At 36.2% G+C, this 25,794-nt stretch overlaps 1 protein-coding gene across 3 annotated transcripts in view; it reads left to right on the forward strand.

Moving 5' to 3' along the window:
- Nucleotides 1–24,977, forward strand: part of LOC123773122 (uncharacterized) — a 59,768-nt gene extending 34,791 nt beyond the window's left edge. Inside the window, exons 10-14 of one of the 3 annotated variants that reach the window (XR_011225187.1) lie at nt 7,272–7,406; nt 10,261–10,472; nt 11,070–11,215; nt 14,619–19,963; nt 20,040–24,977. Coding sequence is in view for 1 of the 3 variants with exons in the window: in XM_045766618.2 (XP_045622574.1) it covers nt 7,272–7,406; nt 10,261–10,472; nt 11,070–11,215; nt 14,619–14,695 (570 nt within the window). In the remaining 2 variants the exon portion in view is untranslated. Of the gene's footprint in view, nt 1–7,271; nt 7,407–10,260; nt 10,473–11,069; nt 11,216–14,618 lie in introns of those variants that run through there. The other 2 variants (XM_045766618.2, XM_045766619.2) reach the window with 2 other exon arrangements.
- The last annotated feature ends 817 nt before the right edge of the window (nt 24,978–25,794 follow it).

The following is a 25,794-nucleotide window of genomic DNA, read 5'->3' on the forward strand; positions in this document are numbered from 1 at the left end:
CTCTCTTTCATGAATAAGGCTAGCCCAGAAAGGATTCTCATTCATTCTCAGAAAATTTATTAGGGTGACTTGTTACCCATAGCTATTCATTGTATTCTTGTTGCCAATAGTGGGGCACTGGTTTGATATCTGGCAGGCCATGCTCAAGTCATTCTCAGAGGATGTTATCCTCAATTGCTGTATTCAGAGTACCTTCCTCTTTTATTGATAGGTTCTAGAGTCCTTGATCTGATTGACTTAGTCTAACCCTCAGGACCAGAAGGATGCTGGTTGAGTCCCAATTATGGGTGTCCTTTCTGGTTGTCTCTCCCATATGCACTGGAGAATATGGTGATGTTGGCAGACGCTCCTGTTAGGGCCATTGACTTCCTCACTGCTCGAGTTAAGATTACTACTACTTTTCCCACTGGTCTTGGGTGGGTTGCTACCCCAGCCCTTGTTCACCTGTCAGGGCATGGATGGATGAGTCAGTCTGGATTCCATTTGACCTTTTGTTGGCTTTTGCACATAAGCCTAATGGTATTACTACTACCCTATTTAATGCCACTCTGCACTGATTTATCCAAAAATATATATATAATTTTTTTTTTACAGTAATATCGAGTATGTGCATGTGCAAATTTGAATGGGTGGGTGGGTAGAAGTTTGGTTAGTGTGTCATGTTGGTGGGTATGAAGAGTACTGGGAGTGTAATTGACTGTACTGCCTTTTCCTTAATATTAAATGAATGTAATTTTTATAGGTCTACCCACAAACAAGTTTACAATACCTATACTTCATAAATAAGATAATCAATTGTGTGTTCTGTCTTAGTGTAGATTACTGTAGTCTTATCTAATATCATTCAACTGGAAGAATCGTTTGTAAGCAAGGTGATATTCCCATGGGCATACTTGGTCTGGAGACGAGATTGAAAAAAAGAGAAGGTGGAGGTGTTGCTGTGTTAGTGAAAGAGAATGCAAATATAAAAGAAATAATTCTTGACAACTCATGGGATGTGAACATTATTGCACTTGAGATATTCAGCCAGAAAGATGAAATAGTACTCATTAGTGCCTACAATCCACCACTAAGCAGCATGTGGACAAAGGAAGAAATGGTCGACAAACAATACAAGAACAGAAGATTTCTGGACTGGCACATTCCTCTTCCAGGAGGCATTCATATATCATCATGTTAACCAACAAGAATGAGGGAAGGGGGCATTTCATCACTACTAGACATTATATTTACCAGGAACGAGGAAGAGATACTGTAGATCTTTGATATACAGTACCTATCGAAAATAGGTAAGAGTAACCATGTACTCTTAGAAGTGAAATATGCAATACAATATGCTGTACCATAGAAAATAATGGACAAAAGAAGGTTATAGAGAAACTCATATTTAAGAAAGAACAATTTGGGAGTCTTAAGAGATTTCTTTATTGGGATTGACTGAAATTTGTTATTGTTAACACTTTCGCGTTCCACAAACTGAATATCTCGTCACTCACTTTTCTACTGAATGTGTTCCAACGACGCAATACTGAGTCACTCATTAAAATATTTTTTAAAAATTTAAATTTTATCAGATCAATCTGGTAGTGGTTTTAAAATAAGCGCCTTTAGATTGCACACAATTTGATACCAAAATCAAAGATATAACATGAAACTTGATGTCCAAACACTTGAAATATTATAAATAGGCCTATGGTCCGAATATTAAAATATTTGTTAAAATTCTATTTATTGTCCTATTATCTTGGGACTTGTTTTAAAATGTGCGCCTTTTTATTGCGAACAATTTGATACCAAAATGAAAGATGTAACACAAATATTTATGTCAGAACACTGGAAAGATATAAATAAATTTGTGATGATGAGCATCCAGAATTAAAATATTTGTTAAAAATCCAGTTATTGCTCTATTATTCTGGGACTAGTTTTAAAATAATCGCCTTTTTATTGCGAACAATTTGATACCAAAATGAGCGACGTAGCACGAAATTTGATGTTATCAAATTGAACGAGTTGAACATTAGGTTGCAATGTACAAAATGGTGCTCGTTCACGGGTAACTTTAGGCTTTTCTGCGGGGAGGCACTCCAGCCTTTTGTACATTTTATTCATACACATCTGTAGGGAATTTAATTGCGAACACAATGATACCAAAACGAGCGACGTAGCACGAGAATTAAGGTAAAAAAATGGAACGAGAATGCACATGTTACTGATTTTGTGCGTTTTTGCCGACTTTACGCTTTGCTGTTGGGAGTCACGCTAGGCTTTTGGACATTATATTTATACACACCTGTAGAGAATGTAATTGCGAACACAATGATACCAAAACGAGCGACGTAGCACGAGAATTAAGGTGATAAAGCTGGAACGAGTATACACATTTGAGTGTCACCGCGCGCTTACCCGCACGGAGGGGCCACCTACCCCCTGTCAACGGCGAGTTTCCACGGAGCGCGAAAGTGTTAAGTAAGGAAATGTATGCAAATTTTTGTAAAATAATAAGGAAGGCACCCTAACATTTATAACAAAAATGAGATGGGAATATAGACGACAAAGATTAGTTTAATAGAAATATGGGAGGGAGCCCGAGAACAAAAGAAAATAAATTAAATCAATATACGGGTAGTAAAAGCCAAACCCACAAACATACTAATACTACAAACAAGCAAGAAGACAACTACTGGACACCGCAGTCAGAAGACAGAATGAAACATTGTGAAGAGAATAGCAGACAAATATAAAAAAAAAGCTTTATTCTATAAATTCATAAGAAGCAAATTATAAGTGAAAGACAAAATTCTGTCTTTCTGGGAGGTAGACTCAGAGACTGGAAAGGAAGTATATGTAACAGTAACAAATAGATGCAAGATGAGATTTTCAGCAATCAAGTTAAGATAGTCTCAAATATAAATTAGAGCAAAATATATAGAAGTGTCTTGAGAAGTAGAAAAACTGCTCAGGGAACTAGAAAGAAAGAACTAGACTTGGGTACTAAAGGAATATGCTTCCAAGATTAGTGCCCTACTTCAGATTATCATTTAAACATCCTTACAAATGGGATCCTAGCCGACAAATGGAAAAAGCCTAACATAGTTTCAATCTTTAAGAATGAAAAAGAGAAGACACACTAAACTATAGAACTGTATCATTGACAGGTGTGGGAGTAAAAGCACTAGAAATTTATTTTAAACCAAATGGACAGGGGTACCTGGAAAGTAATGACATAACAGACAAATAGTCTAGATTTCAAATGAGAATGTTTTATGTAACAAATCTACATTAACAAATTTTATGTAACAAATCTAGTTTCTATGATAGAGTTGGAGCAGTATTGTAAGAAAGAGAGGATTGGGCTGATTTCATATACCTGAACTTAAAAAAGCTTTAACAGAGCCCCAATCAAGAGACATCAAGAAGTTAGAACACACTGGAGGGGGTGATAAGCAGACTTCAAAATTGGCCAAAGGAACCTTACCTTACGATGATTTCGGAGCTTAGTGTCCACGCGGCCCGGTCCTTGACCAGGCCTCCTAGTGGAAGGCCACTGGAACTCCTTGGAAGAAGACTACTCTGAAATTTCATAGTTTTTTAGAGACAGATGGAAACAAAATAGAATAGATAGGTGAGGGGGGGAACAGCCATACAAACACTGCATACACTACAAGTGTATGGGAGGGAAATGGAGAAATGTATAAGATTGATCACCAAGTCAGGCATTCTTGCATCAAACATGTGCATGCTATACTCTCCAATATCGCAGAAAGTACCACGCTTCCCAACATTATTACTACTGACTACTAAAATTGAATGAATCGGTGCCAACACTACAACACACCGACTCCTGGAAAAGCGAGTACCAGTAGCACGAGTGTGACTTAATATGGAGCTAAACTTAGGTACTGGAAATACACCTGAGACATCTTAATGAGTAGATATAGTCCACTTCACAAGATAGGTAGCTGCACAAACCCCCCACATTGTATTGGTCTTTGAAAATGAAAGGAAATGATATGAAAATGATTGGGTGAGTTATAATAACCTAGAGAAAAACGCTACCTAGGCTACCTTGAATGCGAAGGCTTACCTTACCTAATGCTAAGTTAGAAATATAAAATATAAATAACTGAATAATCCATTTAGTTGCTTCAAATGGTGGAACATGGGTACCACAGTTTACGAATTTAATCTGTTCCTGGAGATGGTTCGTTATCCGAAAATTCGTAAACCGAAGCAAATTTCCCCCATAAGAAATACTAGTAATGGGAAATGAACTAATCTGTTCCCGACTCCCCAAAAAATTCACTTCAAAGTAAATTTTATACCTAATTCACCCAAATCTTCACTACAAAAGCATGTACAAGTTGTTACCTTTACTGATGACTCCTGTTGGCATATAGAAGACCGTGAGGAGGGGGAGGGGGGGAGGAGAGGTGTTATTGTTTGGAAGGGAAGTCCCCTTTCATTATAACATCAGGCAGTGAGGACTTCTCTGAGGTGCACACACTGGCACATTTTGCCTGCATACCACTAGGACGTGCTTCTGGCTCACTGCATGATTTTCTCATTTTTTCTTGATTGTTTTTCCCCTTCTTTTTAACACTTGTCTATAATGAGACATCACATTGTCATTAATAAGAGCAATGCAACGGCCTGCTAAAGCTTTATCTGGGTAATTCTTTTCAGCAAAACTTTGCAGTTCTTTCCATACTGCACACAATTCCTTAATTAATGAGGAAGGGACATCCTCTACTGCCTCCTCCTCCTCCTTTCCTGAAGATTTGTTATACTGCCTAGCTAGTTCAAAAACATGTGTACCATTTTCATGTTTATGAATGATCTCTTGTTTTTCCTCTATGGTCATTCTCACATGTGTTTTCTTGCTTTGAACCTTACCACTGGCTTTCTTGGGACCCTGGCCAGATATATAATAGCAACTTTTATATTCAAATAGCCAAAAATCCAGGAAAACTGTAAATCCTTGCAAAGAATTCAGGCAGGATAGTTACTAGGCGGGAGGTACTTGGAAACTGAGGCGAGATCGCCGTGCCATTACGCACTAGGTCCGCCATACGCCTATCAACAAACTCGTATCCCGAGGTAAAGTTCGTAACCCGATTCAAATTTTTTGAAGAAATCGGGCCCCTAAGCCGAAACGTTTGTAAAAAGGGGCATTCGTAAACCGTGGTACCACTGTACTTCAAAATCACCAGTTGTATTGAAAATGGAGCAGACCTCCTTAGTCATATCCATACCTTTTCTTATCACCAGTAAAAGGTGGCATGGTTGGCACTTCAGCATTTTCTTGTGCTTTGCCAATATGCTTGTCCTCTTGGTGGCAATACACATGTTATTTTTGGGCTTCATTGAGTGCTGCCTCACATCCAACACCATAGCTTCTTGTAGGTTAGTTCCTTTAAAGCCTGTCACTTGAGTTTGTTTTAGAGGTGTGTTCTGATTATATTACCAAGGTAAATCATGCATATTTTCATCTTCGTCCCTCTTGTGCTATTTTTGGGGTCTTCTTGGACTTGGCTCTTCAATTTTTTTGCATCTCCTTGTCTTGAGTTTTTCCTTTTATGGACATCTCACATAAAGCTTTATTTCTTCTTGTGCTGACCAGTTGCAACAATGTCATCGAATTCCATGGACATCATCTGTTGCAGAACGTGTTGCTTCATTGCATCAAAAGACTTTGTTTGGCTAAAGCTTTGACCAAGAATGAGTTGATGGTCTTTTACCATCAGCCTTTCATCACTCTGATGTGGTTTGTCTGACCTGTTGAGCTCTAGGGCTTCATTGTGTCAGTATCTCCAATTGTCATGCACCACCTGTTCTGCTGTTCCTCAACCTCTGCTCTTTGGCTCTGCATTTCAAGGTTCCCTCCTTCCTGCTTTTGTGATGAGTGGTTTTTAGCTCGGTCACCCTAGGGTTTATGGGTACTGGAGATCAAAGCAAATCTTTGCTACCATATTCCTTTTATATGAGCTCTGGCCCCAGTAGTGTTGTCAAATTATGCTGCCTTTCCATTTTTGGTTCTGGCTCTTAGGTTTCGATCCTGTGCCTGTGCTCCTTGTACTCAATGGTTATTGGAGCATACTTAGGTACATTATGTCATATATTGAGTATTGAGTGCAATGAAATGTTCATTTCTTAGCTGGACCATTTAATGCTCCAATTCCTTCCCTTGTCCTTCCTGTTCTTGCCCTTGACCTTCTCCAAGCATGCTTGTGTAGTGTGGACTTCAAGTTCTTGCATCTCTGTCAACTGTTACATTGATAGTGGATTTACTTAGTGATGGTCTGTGTTGTTTTAATCTAACAGTTTTTTGAAGACCAATTATTGGTAGTATTCTCAGTTCTTTTACGCTTGCAGAAAAATTTTGAGTGTTGTGATTTGTTTTCATTTTAGCGAGCTGGTACACTCGGCAGCTTGAGTTGGACTCATAGATGTCTTACTTTCCTACATATATGACAGGACCAATTGCTAAGATTCCTATCATGATGGGGATATTAAGCATGAGAGTCTGGCAGGTATGAGTCTTGGGTCAATTATTAAGATTTTGAAAATGGGAGCACTCGGTAATCTAGCTCAGAAATGATAGTTTCAATTGACTCTGCACCTTTATTTTTTTTATTATAATTCAATTTTACATTTACTATTCTGGGCTGGGTCCCCTCAGTAGCACTCCTGAGTTTATTACACTGGCACTTCCGTTGCTACATTTGATACACCAGGCTCATTGTAACATTCTTGACCAGCAAGTAAGGATTAATATTTTGCTCCCTTAACAGGGCGGGCAGCATTTGGTGATAATATATCTACCTACTACCAAGATGAACCACCCTAAAGCTCAAAAGGTATTCACAAAACATGCTCCTTCCCTTTTAAAAATCTTTAGATACCATAAAATACCAAGCAGAACTGAAACATGAAAAACCTTCATTGCCCAACACAAGGATCTGATGAGGCAACTGTTCCAAATATTTCTTGATGAGAGGTAAAGTGTTTGGGACTTAATTACTCCTTTTAAGGATGTTCATCCTGGTTATAGCTGATCTATGTTCTCCACATGTTCTCCTGCCCAAGAGAGAGAGAGAGCATGATATTGGTCCTTGCTCCTGGTGGATCGAGATAATCACAGTAGCCTGGAAGTAGGCAATTGCACTGACAATTGAATGCCTAGTACAATTAAATGAAGAAAAGCTACTAAGAAGTTACCCAGAAAGTGCCATTTTATTAAGCTCAATTCTGTTTTCTTTTATTGACAGATGGCTCCAGGTGTATTAGTAAGACAAGTTAGCTTGGATGTTGAACAGTTCTGTCATGAAATGGCTCAGAGATTATGCACTGAAGCTGGAAAAAAGTATTTCTTCTGCAATGACTACAACGTGGAGATAGTTGATGTAAGTATTGGGCTAATTTTTAGATCTTGAATGTTTCATTCATATGTTTTCTTAAAAAGTATTGCTATATTTTGTTTATAAATTTTTGTGAGATCAACTCAGGTTTAAAGTTGCTTTACATAAAAAAATACTTAAATATGTCATTCTCAATATATATCTTGCTTCATAGCTGCTTATTGTCTCTGCAATCATTTGGTATTCCATACAGTGTGCTATATTGAGAATACCTCTTTGCATTGTATTTGAAACTTAAAACAGTTGTGAATGATGGCAAAAGGATTTTTTCTTTTGGTTTTGAGACCCTCTGGTTGTTATTTTTTAACTATCTTAAGCTTTAGGATGCCTGACAGCTGGAATGGACCGTGCTTCGGATTCGTAGTCCTGAGGTTCCGGGTTTGATCCCCGATTTAGGCGGAGACAAATGGGCAAAATGTTTTTCATCCTAATGCCCCTGTTACCTAGCAGTAAATAGGTACCTGGGAGTTAGACAGCTGCTACGGGCTACTTCCTGGGGGGGAGTGTAACAAAAAGGAGGCCTGGTCGAGGACCGGTCCGCGGGGACGCTAAGTCCCGAAATCAACCCAAGATAACTTCAAGAAGATAGCTTTATTTTGATGTATGAACTAGGGCAATATCTTGATAATAAGTAAGTGTAACTGCACCCAATTTTCTGTACATACTGTATACTTCTTATGCTAGTGGATGTTCCTTGGAAGATTTTGCTGGTGCCTTTCTTCTGAGGTATTCTGCTTGACTGTTCCAGAGTGTTAAACTTACCATGGCTGGTAGCCAGGATCTGTAACAGCCAGGCAGGGAGGGGGGAGGGGAGATGTTTATTTATGCTGGCATATAGGGAATTTTTCAAGTGGTCCCTGTGGAGGCCATACCACCTCCATGGGACCACTTAACACTAACACTAGAGAATACTCAATAAACCTTTAAATAACCTCTATAACAGTCAATATACTAAAATTTTAACCCTTATCAAGTCCACCTGACACCACAAGTATGGCCTTCCTGTGCCCATAGTAACTATCAATTTGGCCATCTTCCCTAGATGCCATCAGATGACGATATCCTCATCAATATGCCAGCACCTCTCGTGTGACATTAAGACATAATAACCTCACTGCTAACTTCCTGGTATAGCTCAAGATATCAGAAAAAAATGTAGATAATTTTTATTCCTGGCTAAGGAACCATTTTTATTTTAAGGGTTATGAAATTAGGTAGGTGTGCAAATTTGGAACCAGTTCCTCTAATATTTTTCAGATGCGAATTATGATGCATATTGGCCATCCAGGCCAATATGCATCATCTATCCATCTGCCTGCATCTGCCTGGATGGCCTGGGCTCCATTTTCCATACTTTTTTTTTTTTAATCCATTCTTTTGGCATTGCTCCCACAGATCAGGCCCTGTCCATCCTTTTTCTTTTCAGGTTGGTTCCATCTCAGAATGGCCAGCTTCCTCTACCGAGGCACCATTGTCATATAGCTTCGGGTAGCTACTAACGGGGGGACTCAGAAATCCAACATTGAGTATAATGAAATGCCTCTTTCTGGTGGTCCACAAAGTAGCTTCCCGTTCCCCTCCCTGTTTCCTCTTCTCTGGGAGTTGGCTGCCTTCTATAAGGGTGGCTGATAAATTGGGCAGCTGACTGGCCAAGACCCTTAGATCTATATCTGTTGGCAACCAGGCATATTATATTGGGAATTTCCACACATTAACAATTGTTTGTATGATTTTCATCAGTTTAAAAAAAAGATCCAAGCTATTGCATATTTTAGAGCACTTGAGTTTTCTAGTGGATTTTGGTTCAGTTTTGTTGTAGTCCTTGTAGTTTTCTCAAGCTTTCTTTGCCTCTGAGAGGGCCAGATTCTAATCCTGGTTTATGTTGCATTCCCTTAGAGGGTAAAAAGTAAAACCTTGCTAACTATATTAATTAACATTAACTGTTGGCAGAAACAAATGCACCTTGCAGCAGATACTGTAGACACACTAATTAGGCAGATGTGTGGGGGGAAACCCTGAAGAGTCCTATTAAGGAGGCAGGTGCCATCCCCAACCTCCACACAGAAAATAATGAGTAGTCAAACAAAATTGCAGCAGAAATGTGATGGCCCCTCCCAGAACTTGTACCCAATAAGGTAAAATTGCAAAAAACACCTTCCCGTAACCTCTGACAGCAGATGCTAGCCATCCCCAGGCAGAGCAGGTGTCCAGTTGTTGTTGAGGTTAAAGCATTAGTCCCTTCAGGTTTGTGGTTGATGCTCATGAATCTCTTGATGCCTTGTGTGATTTCATTGACAGGTTGTAACATGAGGGAGCTACTGAGGGACCTGCCAGAAAGAGGCATTTCATTACAATCGCTTCTGGATTTTTTATTTTAAAGTGGGCAAAAGTCACATTTCACAACCAAAAGGTTAAAGATATCCCACTGTAAATCAAATTTGTACTAATTGTTCTCAATATTATCTTGTCAAAGAAAGTATTAGTAGTGACCTCTGCATGTTGTATGCCATATATGATCATGTTGCATCTTGTATATGTCAATATTTGACAGTACCACCTGCACTACCATTCTCAATACTGTATATGTTTATTACATTAAGACCAGTTTTTAGGAATCAATCTTCAGATTTACTCCACAATACTTTATATTATCTTTGCTACATTCGTGGGTTTACGTTTTTTATTTCTACGCTCAAGTTCTTTAAATTCAACACTATAGAATACTATACCTCCATGTATTTTTTCCAAATGGGTTTGGTCTTAAGTTTGGTTTACGTATTGTTGTATTATTAAGCATTCACACCAAAAAATGTTAATTTATTGATCATTTTGCTCCAAGGTGTGTCCAAGTAGTGGGGACATAGTGGCACTAGCATCAGTTTTAGTCCAGGCTGCAACAGTTGTTAAAGGACTGAGTAAGACAGTTCGATCCCCAATTAGTTCCTTAACTCGTCGTCAGTACAAAACTACAGCTACATTCATCTTTAACATGGATTCCAAACAGTATTATCTCATAGATAAGGAGCCACTGCTTGAAGAAGACCCATATAGGTGAGCATTCTCTTCCTTTCATAATTAATTCACACATAATGTAATCTTTTGTAAGTCTGAAGAGTGCCCCATTGGCAGAAGCAACCTTCATATGCACGGTGAGAGCATGGGGAGGGTACAGGACAGTACTCTTCCTTCCGTCTATTGCTTTCTACAGCTTTCTGTATTTTTATCCTCTGGCCCGTGTACTATCTACACTACAGTAGAAAATGTGAGTTACATAGTTGTTTAAATGTCATTGAAGTTATTTATAACTTTTATTTATTGAATCTTCTCACTCATGAGAGTGGAAAAAGTGTAAAGATTTATTATGGTTTTAATAATCTTAATGCAGAATTTATCTATTAAACATAACAACATAAGAATTGAGGAAACTACAGTACTGAATGCCTTATGGCCCATATATGGTAGCTTCTGTAATGTATTTTTCTTTCCCACTTTTTGCAAGGAAATTTTTGCTTGTGTATTGGGTAGGGTCTGTAACATTTATGAAGCCTGTTACATTTATACTCTATTTCAGGTTTTTAAATATGGATTTGTAAATATAAGATTTCCCTTTTATGAATTTGTGATAAAATCTGTTGATACTCTTTGCAGTATTGAAACCATGGAAGGAGATGTTGGTGATGAAAGGTGGTGGCTGAGTGCTCGCCAAACAGCTCGACAGTTGCGTGCACAGTGGTCATGCCCAACTGATTATTATTCAAGTGTCAAAGTCATGACAAATGAGCCAATTCTCAAAGGTAAGTATTTGCTCAGTATATGCTTTCCATTTTGTACTTGATAGTTGTTACCCATAATGAAAATATAGCATATTCCTTACATATACCGATTGATCATGTATTCATTCTTTCTTACCACCAGTCCTCACCTGTGCCATTTCCCAGTTATTGTTCTCAGTAGAACTTTATTTTATCCACACATCTGTTTTTTTTTTGTTTTTGTTTTTTGGGAGGGGGGGGAGGGGGATAGTTCCCTTCTGTGTCTCCCTGGAGCTAGTCACCTAGTTCGTTCTACAAGTGTTATATCTCACCAGGCCCTTGCGATCCATTTAAGCTGACTGCAGACCAATTGTAGAATCTGGTTCACTCAATAAAGTCTAGTACTATATCAACCCTGGCCAAGAGACAAAAAAGTGGCAGAAAGGTAGAATGTCCTTTACCTCGTAAAGATAGCCAGATTCTGGTCCTGGCTCCCAGTAAGACTCTGATGGATTTCAGAGATGTGATGCAGTTTCCCAAGTCTTGGGAACCCCAGTACAATGCCTCGGCAAACTGTTAAGTGGTCCACCAGAAAAATCCACTTCATTACATTCAGTGCTTGACTACTTCACAGTTTTAGGTAAATTTCTAACCCCCGCCAAACTCCCTTCACCTTGTAAAGAGAATCTGATTCTGGTCCTATCTCATGATAGATCATATTGGGTCTAAAAAGCTAGGTGTGATTCTTAAGGTTTGGCTATAACAGTGCATGAGCTCTGGGAAGCTACTGAGTTGGGTCCCTCCCAGATAAAAAAAAAAATGGACTTTTGGTCAACGATTGACATGTCCAACTTGTTTCAACTAACTTAAAGTACAGTGGCACCTTGACTTACGACTGCCCCTACTTACGAATTTTTCGAGTTGCGATGTAAATTTCGTCGAAAAATGCGACTCTACTTATGACTTCTGCCTCGACTAGCGACTTTGTTGATTCACGTATGGTATGGGTCGACCGATCTCGTGGTTCCTGGTGGCACAGCCGACCCCGCCACAGTTTACCAGAGCCGGCCGATTAGTGACGAACGGGCTTGTAAATAATTTCATTATTTTTATGCTTATTGGTTTTTGGAACATAAAAGTAATTGTTATACCTGTATATCATGCCATGGGTCCCAAGAAAGTCAGTAGTAAGGTTCAACATAAGAAAACACATGTGAGAATGACCGTAGAGGAAAAACAAGAGATCATTCGTAAACATGAAAATGGTATGAGGGTTGTTGATGTAGAGTAGAGGATTCCTCATTGATTAAGAAAATGTGAGCAGTATGGGAAGAATTGCAAAGTTTTGCTGAAAAGTGTCGCCCAACTCAAGCTGTAGCAGACCGTTTTGTTAACCTTTTTAATGACAATGTGATGTCTCACTTCAGACAAGTGTTACAAAGTAGGGAAGAACAAGTGTCGCCAGACAGGTTTTTAGTGAGAAAAATAAGCACTGTGAGCCACAAGCAGGTCCTAGTGGTATGCAGGCAAATCGTAGGAGAGAGAGTACCGCAGAAAAGTCATCACTGCCTGATGTTATAATGGAAGGGGACTCCTCTTCCAAATACTAACACGTCTCCTCCTCCCCTCCTCACCGTCTTCCATATGCCAACAAGAGTCCTCATTCAAGGTAAGATATACATACAGTACTGTATGGTAGCTAGTACAAAATGAGTGTTATTCGGTATAAAATGTATTTTTAAGTTAATATTTTTGGGGATGTGGAGCAGATTAATTCAATTTACATTATTTCTTATGGGAAAATTTGTTTCAACTTACGAATTTTTGACTTTCAACCAGTCTCTGGGAACGGATTAAGTTCGTAAGTAGAGGCCCCACTGTACTGTGAACTGCAATTAGACCAAACAGGTTACTTTAAAGTAGCACGTCAGTACACAAGGTTGCAATAGTTTGTTGATGTTGTCATTTTTCATACAAGTGTACGTCTTCACTTCATCATATCCAGTCTTCTGAGAATTCGGTTTCATTTTCATTTCACTATTATGCACCACATACCTATCCTGTGGGCAGTGGTGGAAAGGGTTACAAAAGCACATAATTAGTTCAGGAATTGAACCCTATACTGGGGTACCTTCGGTTTACAAATTTAATCCGTTCCTGGAGATGATTCGTAACCCGAAAATTCGTAAACCAAAGCGAATTTCCCCATAAGAAATCATGGGAAATTAATTAATTCATTCCCGACTCCTCAAAAAATTAACTTCAAAGTTAATTTTATAACTAATTCACCCAAATCTTAAGTACAAAAGTATGTACAAGTTATTACTTACCTTTACTGATGACTCCTGTTAGCATATGGAAGACTGGTGAGGAGGGGAGGGAGTTGGAGAGGTGTTACTGTTTGGAAGGGGGAGTTCCCTTCCATTATAACATCAGGCAGTGATGACTTCTCTGAGGTACACACTCTGGCACGTTTTGCTTTCATTCCACTAGGACCTGCTTCTGGCTCACTGCTTGATTTTCTCACTAGAGATCGTTCCATTAAGATTGTTTTTCCCTTCTTTGTAACACATGTCTGTAGTGAGACATCATATTGTCATTAATAAGATCAGTGCAACAGCCTGCTACAGCTTTATCTGGGTGATTCTTTTCAGCAAAACTTTGCAGTTCTTCCCATACTGCACACATTTTCTTAATTATTAATGAAGGGATATCCTCTACTGCCTTCTCCTCCTTCCCTGAAGATTTGTTGTACTGCCTATCTAGTTCAACAACAGGTGTATCATTTTCATGTTTACGAATGATCTCTCGTTTTTCTTCTATGATCATTCTCACATGTGTTTTCTTGCCTTGAACCTTACCACTGGCTTTCTTGGGACCCATGGTGAGATATATAATAACAACTTTTATTCTCAAATAGCCAAAAATCCCCCCAAAGATGTAAATCCTTGCAAAGAATTCAGGTGGGATAGTCACTTGGCGGGAGGCACTGGTAAACTGAGGCGCGATTGCCGTGCCACCACGGGCTAAGTCGGCCATACGCGTATCAACAAACTCGTATTCCGTGGTAAAGTTTGTAACCCGATTAAAAATTTTCTGAAGAAATCGGGTTCGTAACCCGAAAAGTTCATAAAGAGGGGCATTCGTAAATCGAGGTACCACTGTAGTTCATTTAGCTCAGGAAGTGACAGTCTTCTGAAGCTAGTTATATATATATATTGATAAATGTTTGGTAACACTTGCATTTTGGGTATTTAAAAGACTGAATTAATTCTAAATATCTGTAACATTGTTTTTTATTAATACTGTGCTTTTCCATCCGTGTAATCCATGTGAGTACCTCCCAATCTATGAATGTGGGAAAATTGGGTATTGATGATGGAAGTCTTTCATTTTACTATTAAACTAATGCAGAGTAATACTGATAGACTCTCTTCTTCTCCAGGTAAATCTCTAAACCACATAATGGAAGGTCAGCATCTGGTAGCTCTAGTTCTGGGGCCACACCATGAAGGAACATAAATAACATCCAAATAAACCACCTTAAAATGTTTGGTATACTAGTCTGGATTTTATTTTATTTGTTACTACTCTATGTAATCCTTGCATATTTTTGTCCACCAGTCCACAAATTAGTTTACATTGTTAACAGTATTAGTCTGTTGAACAAAATATAATTAATTTGGCAACTTCTATAATGGTGATGGCTGTAAAGAGTTACGGTAGAGGTACATTACTGCAGCAACATGTTGACACCTCATCTATAACTGGTGTAGGATTTGCTCATGTGAATGACTAGATAAGATCTTCTGTTTGATAAAAACACGTAATAACATTTACTGACAAAAATGCCTATTTGCAACCAGCATATTCAATAGTATGTTTAATTCAAATTACATATTTCATTCAACAAAAACTAATTACTTTGAATAGAAATACAGTAACATGATTAATATTTTTATCTTAAATAGGGGATATTCTGTGTAATCTGCATGATGAGACAATATGAAGGAGAATTTTGAAACTTTTTTTGGAAATAATGATGCATATGGACATGTGTAATACTTTAAATGACATAATAGATCATTTAAGTAAGCTGTGTATTGATGTGGAGATAAGAAGCAAGAGTAATTGGAACAGAAAACATGGAAAGGTACCTAAATAGCAACATAATTAAAAGAAGAAATTATCTTTCTGGAATTTTTGATTGGCTGCATATATTTTTATCACAACAGAACAAATGTCTTATATGCAAAGGCATAATATTTATAATTTATATATTTTTAATAAATAATGTAGCTTGTTTTATACAAGCTTTATTGTATTTCATGAAATGCTTTGAAATTTAAGGAATTTTTGTTTGATTCATTATTTTAAAAATTATATTGACTGCTTTTACTTTTTGTAGAAAAATTATGGCTAAATATGTAGGTAGGGAACATAGGTACAGTATTTCATTACATTCAACACTGGTTTTTGTTATGTAATTTGTGACAAGTATGTACTGTGCGGCATGTAATAATATATGTTATATATTTTTTCATAACATTTTACCCATCTTTCAGTTGTCCTATTGTATGACATGATATACTTTTCAGTGACTAGTGTGTTGCATGAAGTCCAGTTAGCATATTGTGACACCCAACTATTGAGAGCTTAATATGATGCAAGTGGTCCACTAGTGAGCCACTTATATAAGGCCATTTATTTTTTTTAACAACAAACATTAGACAAATTTCAGTTGTTGACATCATGTCAGTCCAGGGAGGTTTATTGCAATATATTTTTCTAGGTGTTTTGGGAAATTCACATTCAAATTACATTCCATATTTCATCCAAGAATCTAACCATCTCTGGAATCTTTCAATTACCCATCTTCAAAATGAATCGGTACTAGTTAATAGTATATTGATTCCAATATTATAGCGGTAATTGAATTTAAGAATTTATCATATATTTGTTTTGGAATTGTAATGCATGGAATATTTATAATGTTCTTATATATAACACAGAATTGGGGACGTCATTTATGGAGTAAGGGTTTTAATCCATATTCAAATTTATTGTACAGTATGTCACCAAGAAATCTGTATCACTTAAGTGTCCCTCACACTTCACTGAACAGTATTTTCAAGATAACTTGAATACTCATTTCTTTCAATTTTTATTTACTAAAAAATCTAAGAGGTTGCTAAAAAAAATTTAAGATTCCTTAAAAGTATTTAGATATAAGCACATAGGCTTGTACTGGTTCTGCAGCTGTTACACAAAATTTCTTACTAAATGTTATGATCCTTATATATTTTGATTCACAATCTTGCTTTTATTTTAGAAATCAATTTAATTTTTGATCTTGTAGCCCTTGATATGTTTTTTTGATGCTTTATAGTCACTCAGTAGGGTTATCTTGAGATTCTTGAGGTGATCTTGAGATGATTTCGGGGCTTTAGTGTCCCCGTGGCCCGGTCCTCGACCAGGCCTCCACCCCCAGGAAGCAGCCTCTGACAGCTGACTAACTCCCAGGTACCTATTTACTGCTAGGTAACAGAGACATCAGGGTGAAAGAAACTCTGCCCATCGTTTCTCGCCGGCGCCTGGGATCGAACCCGGGACCACAGGATCAAGCGTCCAGTGTTCTGGCCGCTCAACCACTCCCAATAGCCAAGGCAGTGTGTGAGCTTTGGGTACAGGTATACTCAGCTCTTGACCGACCTGCCACATAGTGTTGGTACAATGTAGCACTATGATAGGTAGTTGAGTGACTCTTAGAGATTTGTTTTGGTTTGTTTGAAGCATTTCCAAAACATTCTTGGAGGGGGAATTTGGGGACTTTATTTTTATAGGTGGTATTCCTCAGTTTGATCCACATTTGCTCCCTGCCTTTTTGAAGGAACTAAGTTTTCCAAATACATACCTGATGTTACAATGCTCTGTCCAGATAGCCAGTGCAGAACTAGGGGAGGAAGATGATGTTTCATTACACTCAACAGTATCTCTCAACTAATACTTTGGGTCTATAAATAGTTTTGTCTGAAGCCTAAATACTCAAGAAAATTTACGCAGTGTGCACGTGACCAGTTATACAGTAATGACATTGAGTTCGTATGTAATGAAGCACAAAAAGATTTGGTTTAGAAATACAGTTTTCATAGGGAAATGTGGGGGAGTAGGTATGGTTAAATGTTTAGAGGGATCCATTATAAGGAGATCAGATTTGGGAGGATGAAATGTATCATTTTCAGTTAACTCCTGATTTTGTGTATGGATGTGTTCAACACCTGATATAAATTAAAACTGAATAGATACATTCCAAAGCCATTAATTTTATTCGTTATAAAATGGAAATGTAAGTAGTGAACAAAGTAGGATAGAGTAAGGAATGAAGATGTAGGAGGGGGGGGAACACTGAGCGTGTGATGAAACTGGTTGTCAACAATACACGAGAAGTGCTCTGGAACATTATATATAATGCTCTCAGTACATAGTTGTATGAAGTGGTTAAATGCTGCTACTGATTTTTTGCCGAAATGTGACCACTGATTTTATGTGATGCTGTTAGTGTGTAAGATATGGTGATTAGATGAATTTTTTTTTTCATGTCCAGTATCTTTAATCTTCTTTCATTACATTGTTTTCTGATACCTCCCCACCTCATGATGTCTTCAGGATGTAATCAAATGCACTGAAATGGTTAACACTGCATCAGATATTATGAATTTTTTTGACAATTGTAAATTTTTGTCACTGAAAGGTTAAAGAACAGTAGTTAGGATTCTGGAATTGCCTAGTCAGTCCTGAGGTAAAACCGCTTGAGGGAAAGAAGACTATGATCTTGATTAATTTTGTAATGATGAATACAGAATTGTACCATTCATTGGCAAATATCTGGGTAAACCAAGAGAGGGCACTATTGCTAATGATGCACAAACTGGCCGTTTATTTTATTTTCTGTCCAGTACAACCTACATCTGGGTTGTACCTAATTTTAAAGCTGCAGGTTACATTTGCCCCAACTACTATTTTTTTTAGTTTCCTAAACATGCTCACTATTTGTACAGAAGTCACTACTCTGCAGAAGTATTTTCTTACATCACTCATATTGAATAGTTAATCATTTGTCCACTTTGTATCTCAGTATTTTGTACATCATGACCATGGCTACTTTAGGTCATTTTTGCTCTTGTGTTTATACGTTTAATTCTTTGAAGCTGTCCTTATAACATGGGTCTAATATTTCTTGTATTAGTCTTATGACAAATTTCTGAACCTTCTCAATTTTCTCTGCGCTAAAGTTAGTTGTGAGCTACTTTTCGGTTGCATGTATTCCTGTTCTAGTCTAACATATGCTGCTTACAGTATTCTGATTGGTTCTTTTTGGTCTGTAAGGCTGATGTATTTTTTAAATTTTGTATATGCTGCCAACATTATTGTGTTTGTGTACTTATGATGCACAACTCGGTGTGATGTCCACACACATTGAACAAGAACATACATGCACATGCCAAGGTGTAATAGTGAAAAACAATAAATAGTTTGACCCAGTAATTTTGTATATGTTGATAATTTGCTCTTGGATTTTTAGGTATTTTGTTCATCATAATTTCTATAATATTCACAGTGTGTCATGCAGCCTTATCTTCCGTGTAGGTAATATTTTATATTAATTTTTCCGACAGTCCTTCGAAAGTTCTTAATTGAAAAAAAAATTGTAAAGGATTTTATGATATTCGTATCATTAAATAAACGAGACGAAACGTCGTCGTCTCTTCACTTTCTAGTGTGTGGTTTAGTCAACATCAAAAATGATCTTGGCCAAAAATATTGCTTTGGTAATGAAGAACAATGTTTCTTGGATATTGATTTGTTTGTACTTAAAATTAAACTGTAACTTTGTTAAAATTGCACCAGTTTGTTTACTTTTTATTAACTGGTATGTGATTTTGATTAAGCCCTCCCAGACAATATTTGCAGTTGCTAGCTGACCTAAACAGCAACAAAATTTGCCCTGAAAATTTGCATGTTTATATTTCAGGCCATAAAGTTGTGAATAATGTTCATATGCATGCATTTAAAAAACTGACTGTAACAAATTAAACTTGCCTATCTATTAGCCTATTATATTTTTTTTATAATAGTGCAGCATTAAACTGTTTTGTTTTGTTTGTATGTCTGTTTTAGTTTTACAAATTGGAACATTACATATTCAAACCTCATTTTTGTGTAAGCTTGGGTTATCAAACAATATATTGCCATGTTAGTGCAGTACAGTATTCTGATGCAAAAGGATAAGAATTAAAATATGTAATTTTTTCTTTTTGCTGGTATTAAAGATGATTTTAAATTGATCAATGTTTCAGATATTTGTTTTTGAATTATATATATCAAGTTTTATCCAGGTATCAATTTTTAGTTTTGTATGCAGAATAGCCTGTCTTAAATCATCCATCCTGATGTACACTAACTGTATAAAACAAATTATTGTTCATTGTTTCATACAAGATTATTTCATTAAAATAGTCCAGCATACTTATTTTGAATAATAGATACAACTTTTTATTTTTTTTATAAAGATTACTTCAATGCACAATTTTTGTGATTGACTAACACATTTTGAAGGTGTCATTATGTGCGTTTAATCATGTAAGGCGAGTGTCATCGTGAGAGGTGGTTACCATCATGTGAGTGCCATTGTGTGAGGTGAATGGCATCATGTGATGCAAGTGTCACTGTGTGAGGTGAGCATCGTCTTGCATGGTGTATCATCGTTTGAGTTGCGGATCATCGTGCAAGGTGAGCATCATCATGTGAGTTAAGGATCATCATGCAAGGTGAGCATCATCATGTGAGTTAAGGATCATCATGCAAGGTGAGCATCATCATGTGAGTTAAGGATCATCATGCAAGGTGAGCATCATAGTGTGAGGCGAGTGCCATCGTGTAAGGTGAGCGTCATTGTGACGCAAATGTCGTCGTGTGAGGTGAGTGACATCTTGCATGACAAGTGTTTTATTAGGTGTCATTCTGGCACAATAAAGGTAAGCATTTGTTATCATTAGGAAGCTGTTAGGTGAACAAAGTATTCAAATTGAGTGCTGAGTAATCCATGATCTAGCTTTTGATCCTCATATTGCCGAGTTTTCACAAACTGAGCAACCATGTACTGTATTGGATTTTTGCCCTGTGTCTGATGATTATTTTATTAATATTAATAATACAGTATTGCAAATTTATAAACATTACATGAATTTTCAGTGATATACAAATTATATCTTGCACTTTGATGTACTGCACAGAGCTGTGTGAAGAGCTCCTTTTCTAGCAATATGCTTTTAAGTATTTGTTAGAGAACTGATAAACCATGGGCTACTGTACAACCTTTATATTGTGTTGCACACATACTGTACTGCTGTTTAATGTTAATTTTCAGTCAAATGTATTTTAAATAATACTTAAATGGCACAAATTAATAATTATAAAGGTTTAAGAGTTTAGGAATAAAGAAGTGTAATAGCAACTGTTCAGAATCTTTAGAAGTCTTTCTTAATCTCTCTTGGATTAACTCACAAACACAAAAGCACCACTCAAGCTTAATGTGATTACTAGATTGTTTTGCAAAATATAATTATATCAACATTAACAAATATCATACCTAAAGATCACTTTTTGTTTTCTGGGTAGATTTTAGTCCATATTAATAATTTAACCTTTCTCAAACAACTCAATTCAATAGAAATCTGGATGCAATAAAAGAATTATGTTTTGGGTGTAAAATTCAGAAGATCAGATGAAGCAGAACTTATTTTAGTTACAGTATGGTGAGCTGGATTGCATACTTTGCAGATCAGAATGTGCTGGTGCAAACAAAAAAAATAAAAAAAATGATTAAAAATGCATTTTTCTAAGTGATTTTGGTATCAAAATGAGCAAAAGTATCCTACATTTGGAGTAATAGAAACATAATGCTTGTTGCCATAAATTAACTTAGAAAGAACGTATCAGTAAGGGTTTGGAATTAATCATTTCATTCAAGTAGGATTTTGCTGTACTGTATTACATATACAGTATACAGTACATATAAACAGTCATAAATAACCCAACCCACACGTCTTGAACCCTTATCAAGTCAAAACTGAGCCATAAAGGGGAAGGAAGCCATTATAAAGCGGATATGAACATTGGTCTCATCTGTCTTGTTAAGGACTCAAATCACTCAATTGCTTTTTTTCCAAAATAATCTTTCCTGCTTCTACTCTCCACAGATGCCCAATATTAACCTTAGTCCTGGCTTTGTTGCTGTTGACCCTCGCCCTACTTGTTGAGGGTCCAGGACAAAATGAAACGTTGTCACTTTCATTTCATTTAACAAGTTGGTGGTTGGGTTGTGTTTTCAGCAACATTATTGTGACATTCTTTCTGCATACAAACATATATTCATGCCATAATATAGATGAGGGATCTTATGAGATAATATACTAGGTGCCAGTAGAACCTTGACACAAGTGAATAGCAAAAAACTAACTTGGGTAATATGGGGAAAGTAGAGCTGCATTCCAGAGACCTCCCAGAGACTCCCGTGTCAATAAAACATTTGCCAGGACATTAATGATCACCAAGTACAGGTACACTGTACTATACACATGGCATTGGCAAGTACCAATTACTATGTTAATGGTACCAGTGGCATAGAAGATAGCAATTACCACTTCATAGTTAGAAATATACCATACTAGCCAGTATTAAGTAGATTTATTTATTTACCAGTGGTGAAGATGAGAATAGAAATATGTTTTCCTTTTCTAATTTGGCCATTGTGTAGTGCAGCAGGTATTAGAAAATCTGGAAAGTATCCAGTTGCAAGTATCCAGACTTGTAATCTAGCTATTTAAAGCATGAAAACATTACTCATCATCCGTGTATCATGCTTTCTGAATTTTCGAGTTAAATGCCTACCTTATGTAAAGTACATTTATTACATAGCAGGTGTTCACAACAGATTCTGAATTTTAACTGGATTTTAGATGGCTGTTTTGGCAGTTAGCAATTTTCAGTTCACAATCAAGATCACATTCAACTTTAAATTTGATACTAGGAACCAATGAGTATAAACATACACACATCTCCCAGCTTGGCGCCTTCTTTTGATAATTACTCACTAACACATAGGTCACCGTATGTGATATTGTATTTTAACATTCCTAGAAAAAATAACCACCAAATTTGCTAATGTGTACAAACATATTTTTTGTTGCGTAATAGTTTTTTCTATAAAAAATTAGATTGTGTCGTGGAATGTCCACTATTAATAGTTATACAATGTTTTATGTGGAGTATATTGCTTTGGAACATGTGACCTGCCTTAGATCAAACTTTGATATGATGTACTTCAGGTTCATGGATGATACATTCATTTGCTGGAAAAAGACCCAGTCTTTGATAATATAAACTCATTAGTCCCCAGTATCAAATTTGAATGTGAATATAAATCTTTATGAAAATTTCTGTTTCTGGTTTAGCACTCCTCGGTAGCTCCTCCTCATGTTTCCAACTCATAGGATACTGTGACAACACTATGCTTCCCATAACAATCTTGACACTATGTGGACAAGCATTGTTTTCACCTTTGTTCTTTCCATGTGGTGGGAAGCTTTTGAGGATCAGAGATGAATTGCCCAGTCAGTGGAAATCACAAAGCTAATCATCAAATTTTGTAAAGCAGTTCAATACTGAAGTTTCCTTTAAAAACTAGCCAAAGGAAAGTTAAACCTATATTTACAAACAATAATCCAAACAGATTTACAAAAGACAGTGGGTGCATGATTTGGTGAGTAATATGCAAATTATTACCTAATGCAAAATTTATTGTACAGTACTGTATATAAGTAACAATTAGACAGATGATTCAGTTGTGCCACCACAGGCAAAAGAAAAAACACATTTTTTGGTTTTTGCATGTATCCTACAGTATTAGCACATCATATAATATAATGATTGTGATACACTATATTAATAATGTATTAATATATGAAAATGCTCAGTTTTCCCTTTAGTTATTTCTGCACACACAGTACAGTATATGCATTGTGCCTTTAATTGAAATTGCATAATTTGGCCTAGTAACTAAGGACTATTTTGATTAAAGCTTATATTTTGGGAATTTTGTTATATCTGAAAATCTGTTTGCACAATATAATTTTCATATTGATGGCTGTAATACTACCCAATATGCTGTATGCCTAATTGTACGTACATTAGGAAATGTTAAGGAATACAGTAATAGATTATTCTTCAAAGCTAGGCTAGGTTGCCAAGTTATTGTTTTTGCTCAAATTAAATATAATATATTTATCATATTTATGGAACTAATTTAAAAGCATAAACATGTACAGACACTAAACTATTGTCATCAGTTAACTACGGTATCTGCTAAGTTGAATATGCATCACAGTCAAGACACTGAATATGTACCAGATAAACTACCTGAAGTGACAACACGGGATTTTTGTGTGGATATTATATCTGATGTCCAAAGGATGAATAATATTCTGGATGAATGATCAAAACCAGCATAAAATTATTTGAAAACCAACCCAATATTCATTATTACGTGGATGAATATTTCACCCAAAGTGCAATTTAAAATATTAACAGTATGGACTGAATTGCAATATACGTATCCATATTTGTTCAAATTACTGGGAACCGTCATGCAAAGAGGGATAAGAGACTACTACCCTTTTCCTCTCCATTCTCCCTTTCTTCATCTCTCTCTCACTCATTCTAACACAGTAGGCATTTTTGTAACTCAGGGTGCACTCAGGAAATTTCTAATGAAGATTTTTTAATATAACTAGTAATTTGATTTTGATGTTTGTGAGTATACCCAATAGTGAGGAAGAAAATTGCACCAGATTGTATTCATTACAAGCAATAATATAATGTAGTAAATCCAGTTAAGTGCTCAAAATGATAACTTTTATTTTTTCATCTTGATGTGATCCATAGTAAACAGTGTGGTTATTTTGATAGATGTTGGTTGTTGTTTTCTGTGATTATTTACATATATTTTACATGCCTAATTTTAAAACTTTTTGGAACTCCTTATATAATTTCTCGGTATCTTAATATTTAAGATACTTGAGATCATTTGATAAACCTTAATTTTTACATTAATGTGCTTTATCATATTAGTTAGCTTAGTACTGCCATACTATGTTGCAATGGAGGTGTAATTTATGTAATATTCAATGTTATTTTGCCCCCGTCACCTTAAAAATATGGAAAGTTGTCATATTTATACTTTTCTGTTAAGTTAAACTTTGTGATATTGTTTTTATATGATGTATATAATTTTATTATATTACTGTACTTTATAATACATCTTACATTTTGTAAAACACCCAAGAATTCACACTATTGCATTATGCTATATTATTTATTTGTATAAAGATTTAATATTTTGACAACATAAGAAATACCACTTGCTTTGTGTGGAATTGCAAAATGTAAATTCTGTAAAGAGCTTCAATATTGTATGAGAGAAAACATTTTTTAGTGCTGCATTACCCCCAGCAAAAAACATATTACTGAATGCATTCACTGGATGTGGTGTAACTTTGATTTTTTACTATTTATTATATTATGAAACAAATTATTTACTTGCTGCAATGGTTTTGATAACATTTTTTCATTGAGAAATTGTTAGATATTGCTTTTCAGAAAAAAATAGTTTGGCCAGTTGATTCCCATAACCTACATTTGTGTACTTATATATCTGTTATGTGACCAATACAGCAATATTTATTTATATATTTGTTTGATAACCCAGATTAAATAGAATTTGAAAGTGGACTTGGTTCCCAATTGTACAAAAATATTCTTGAAAATCTCAGTGGTATCTGAATGCTGTTGCTAATATGAGGATATTTGCCAGAGGATTGGAAAAGATCAGTGATTGCACCACTCTTTAAAAATAAAGAAGAATGTAAAGAGTATAACAAAATTTGAAATACAGTATACGTTTATTAAGAGTAGTTAGCAAATTGTATGGCAGAATAGTTATCGGAGGAGTACAGAAAAGTAAAGTTAAATGTATCAGTGATCAGCATGGTAGGTTTTATGGTGGAAGAAGTGTTGGTCAGATGCAGACGAGGAGTCACAATAACATAACGTGGCTGAACGTGTTGATCAAATATTTGCACTGAGACGGCTTATGGAGAAGGCATGTGCAAAACATTGTATGTAATGTGTACTCATATATTTTTAAAATCCATAAATGATAACAAAGTTAGTAGCAGTTCATGTTAAAGTTAGTAGCTGTGGCAGTTCATTAGCATAAGAATGACCACAAGCACCCTTTTAAGCTAGCTAACTTACGTATGTTGTGAGCTAGTTTCATCATTTGATTTACATATCAAACGTACCACCATCCAATAGGCGACAGTGGAAAGGTTACCATCACCCACATTTTCTACCTACAGTTAGCAAACTGGGGATATTTGGCTAAGAGTTCTAGTAGTCGATTATTTAGTGAAATAAATCTCTCTTTTCGCATTTAATCACATAGTGCCGCAAGGTGTGCAAATAATTTTACAGAGTTTATATTTGGTTAGGTCTGCATCAGC

Source organism: Procambarus clarkii, chromosome 81, assembly GCF_040958095.1.
Source record: "Procambarus clarkii isolate CNS0578487 chromosome 81, FALCON_Pclarkii_2.0, whole genome shotgun sequence".
NCBI lineage: Eukaryota > Metazoa > Arthropoda > Malacostraca > Decapoda > Cambaridae > Procambarus > Procambarus clarkii.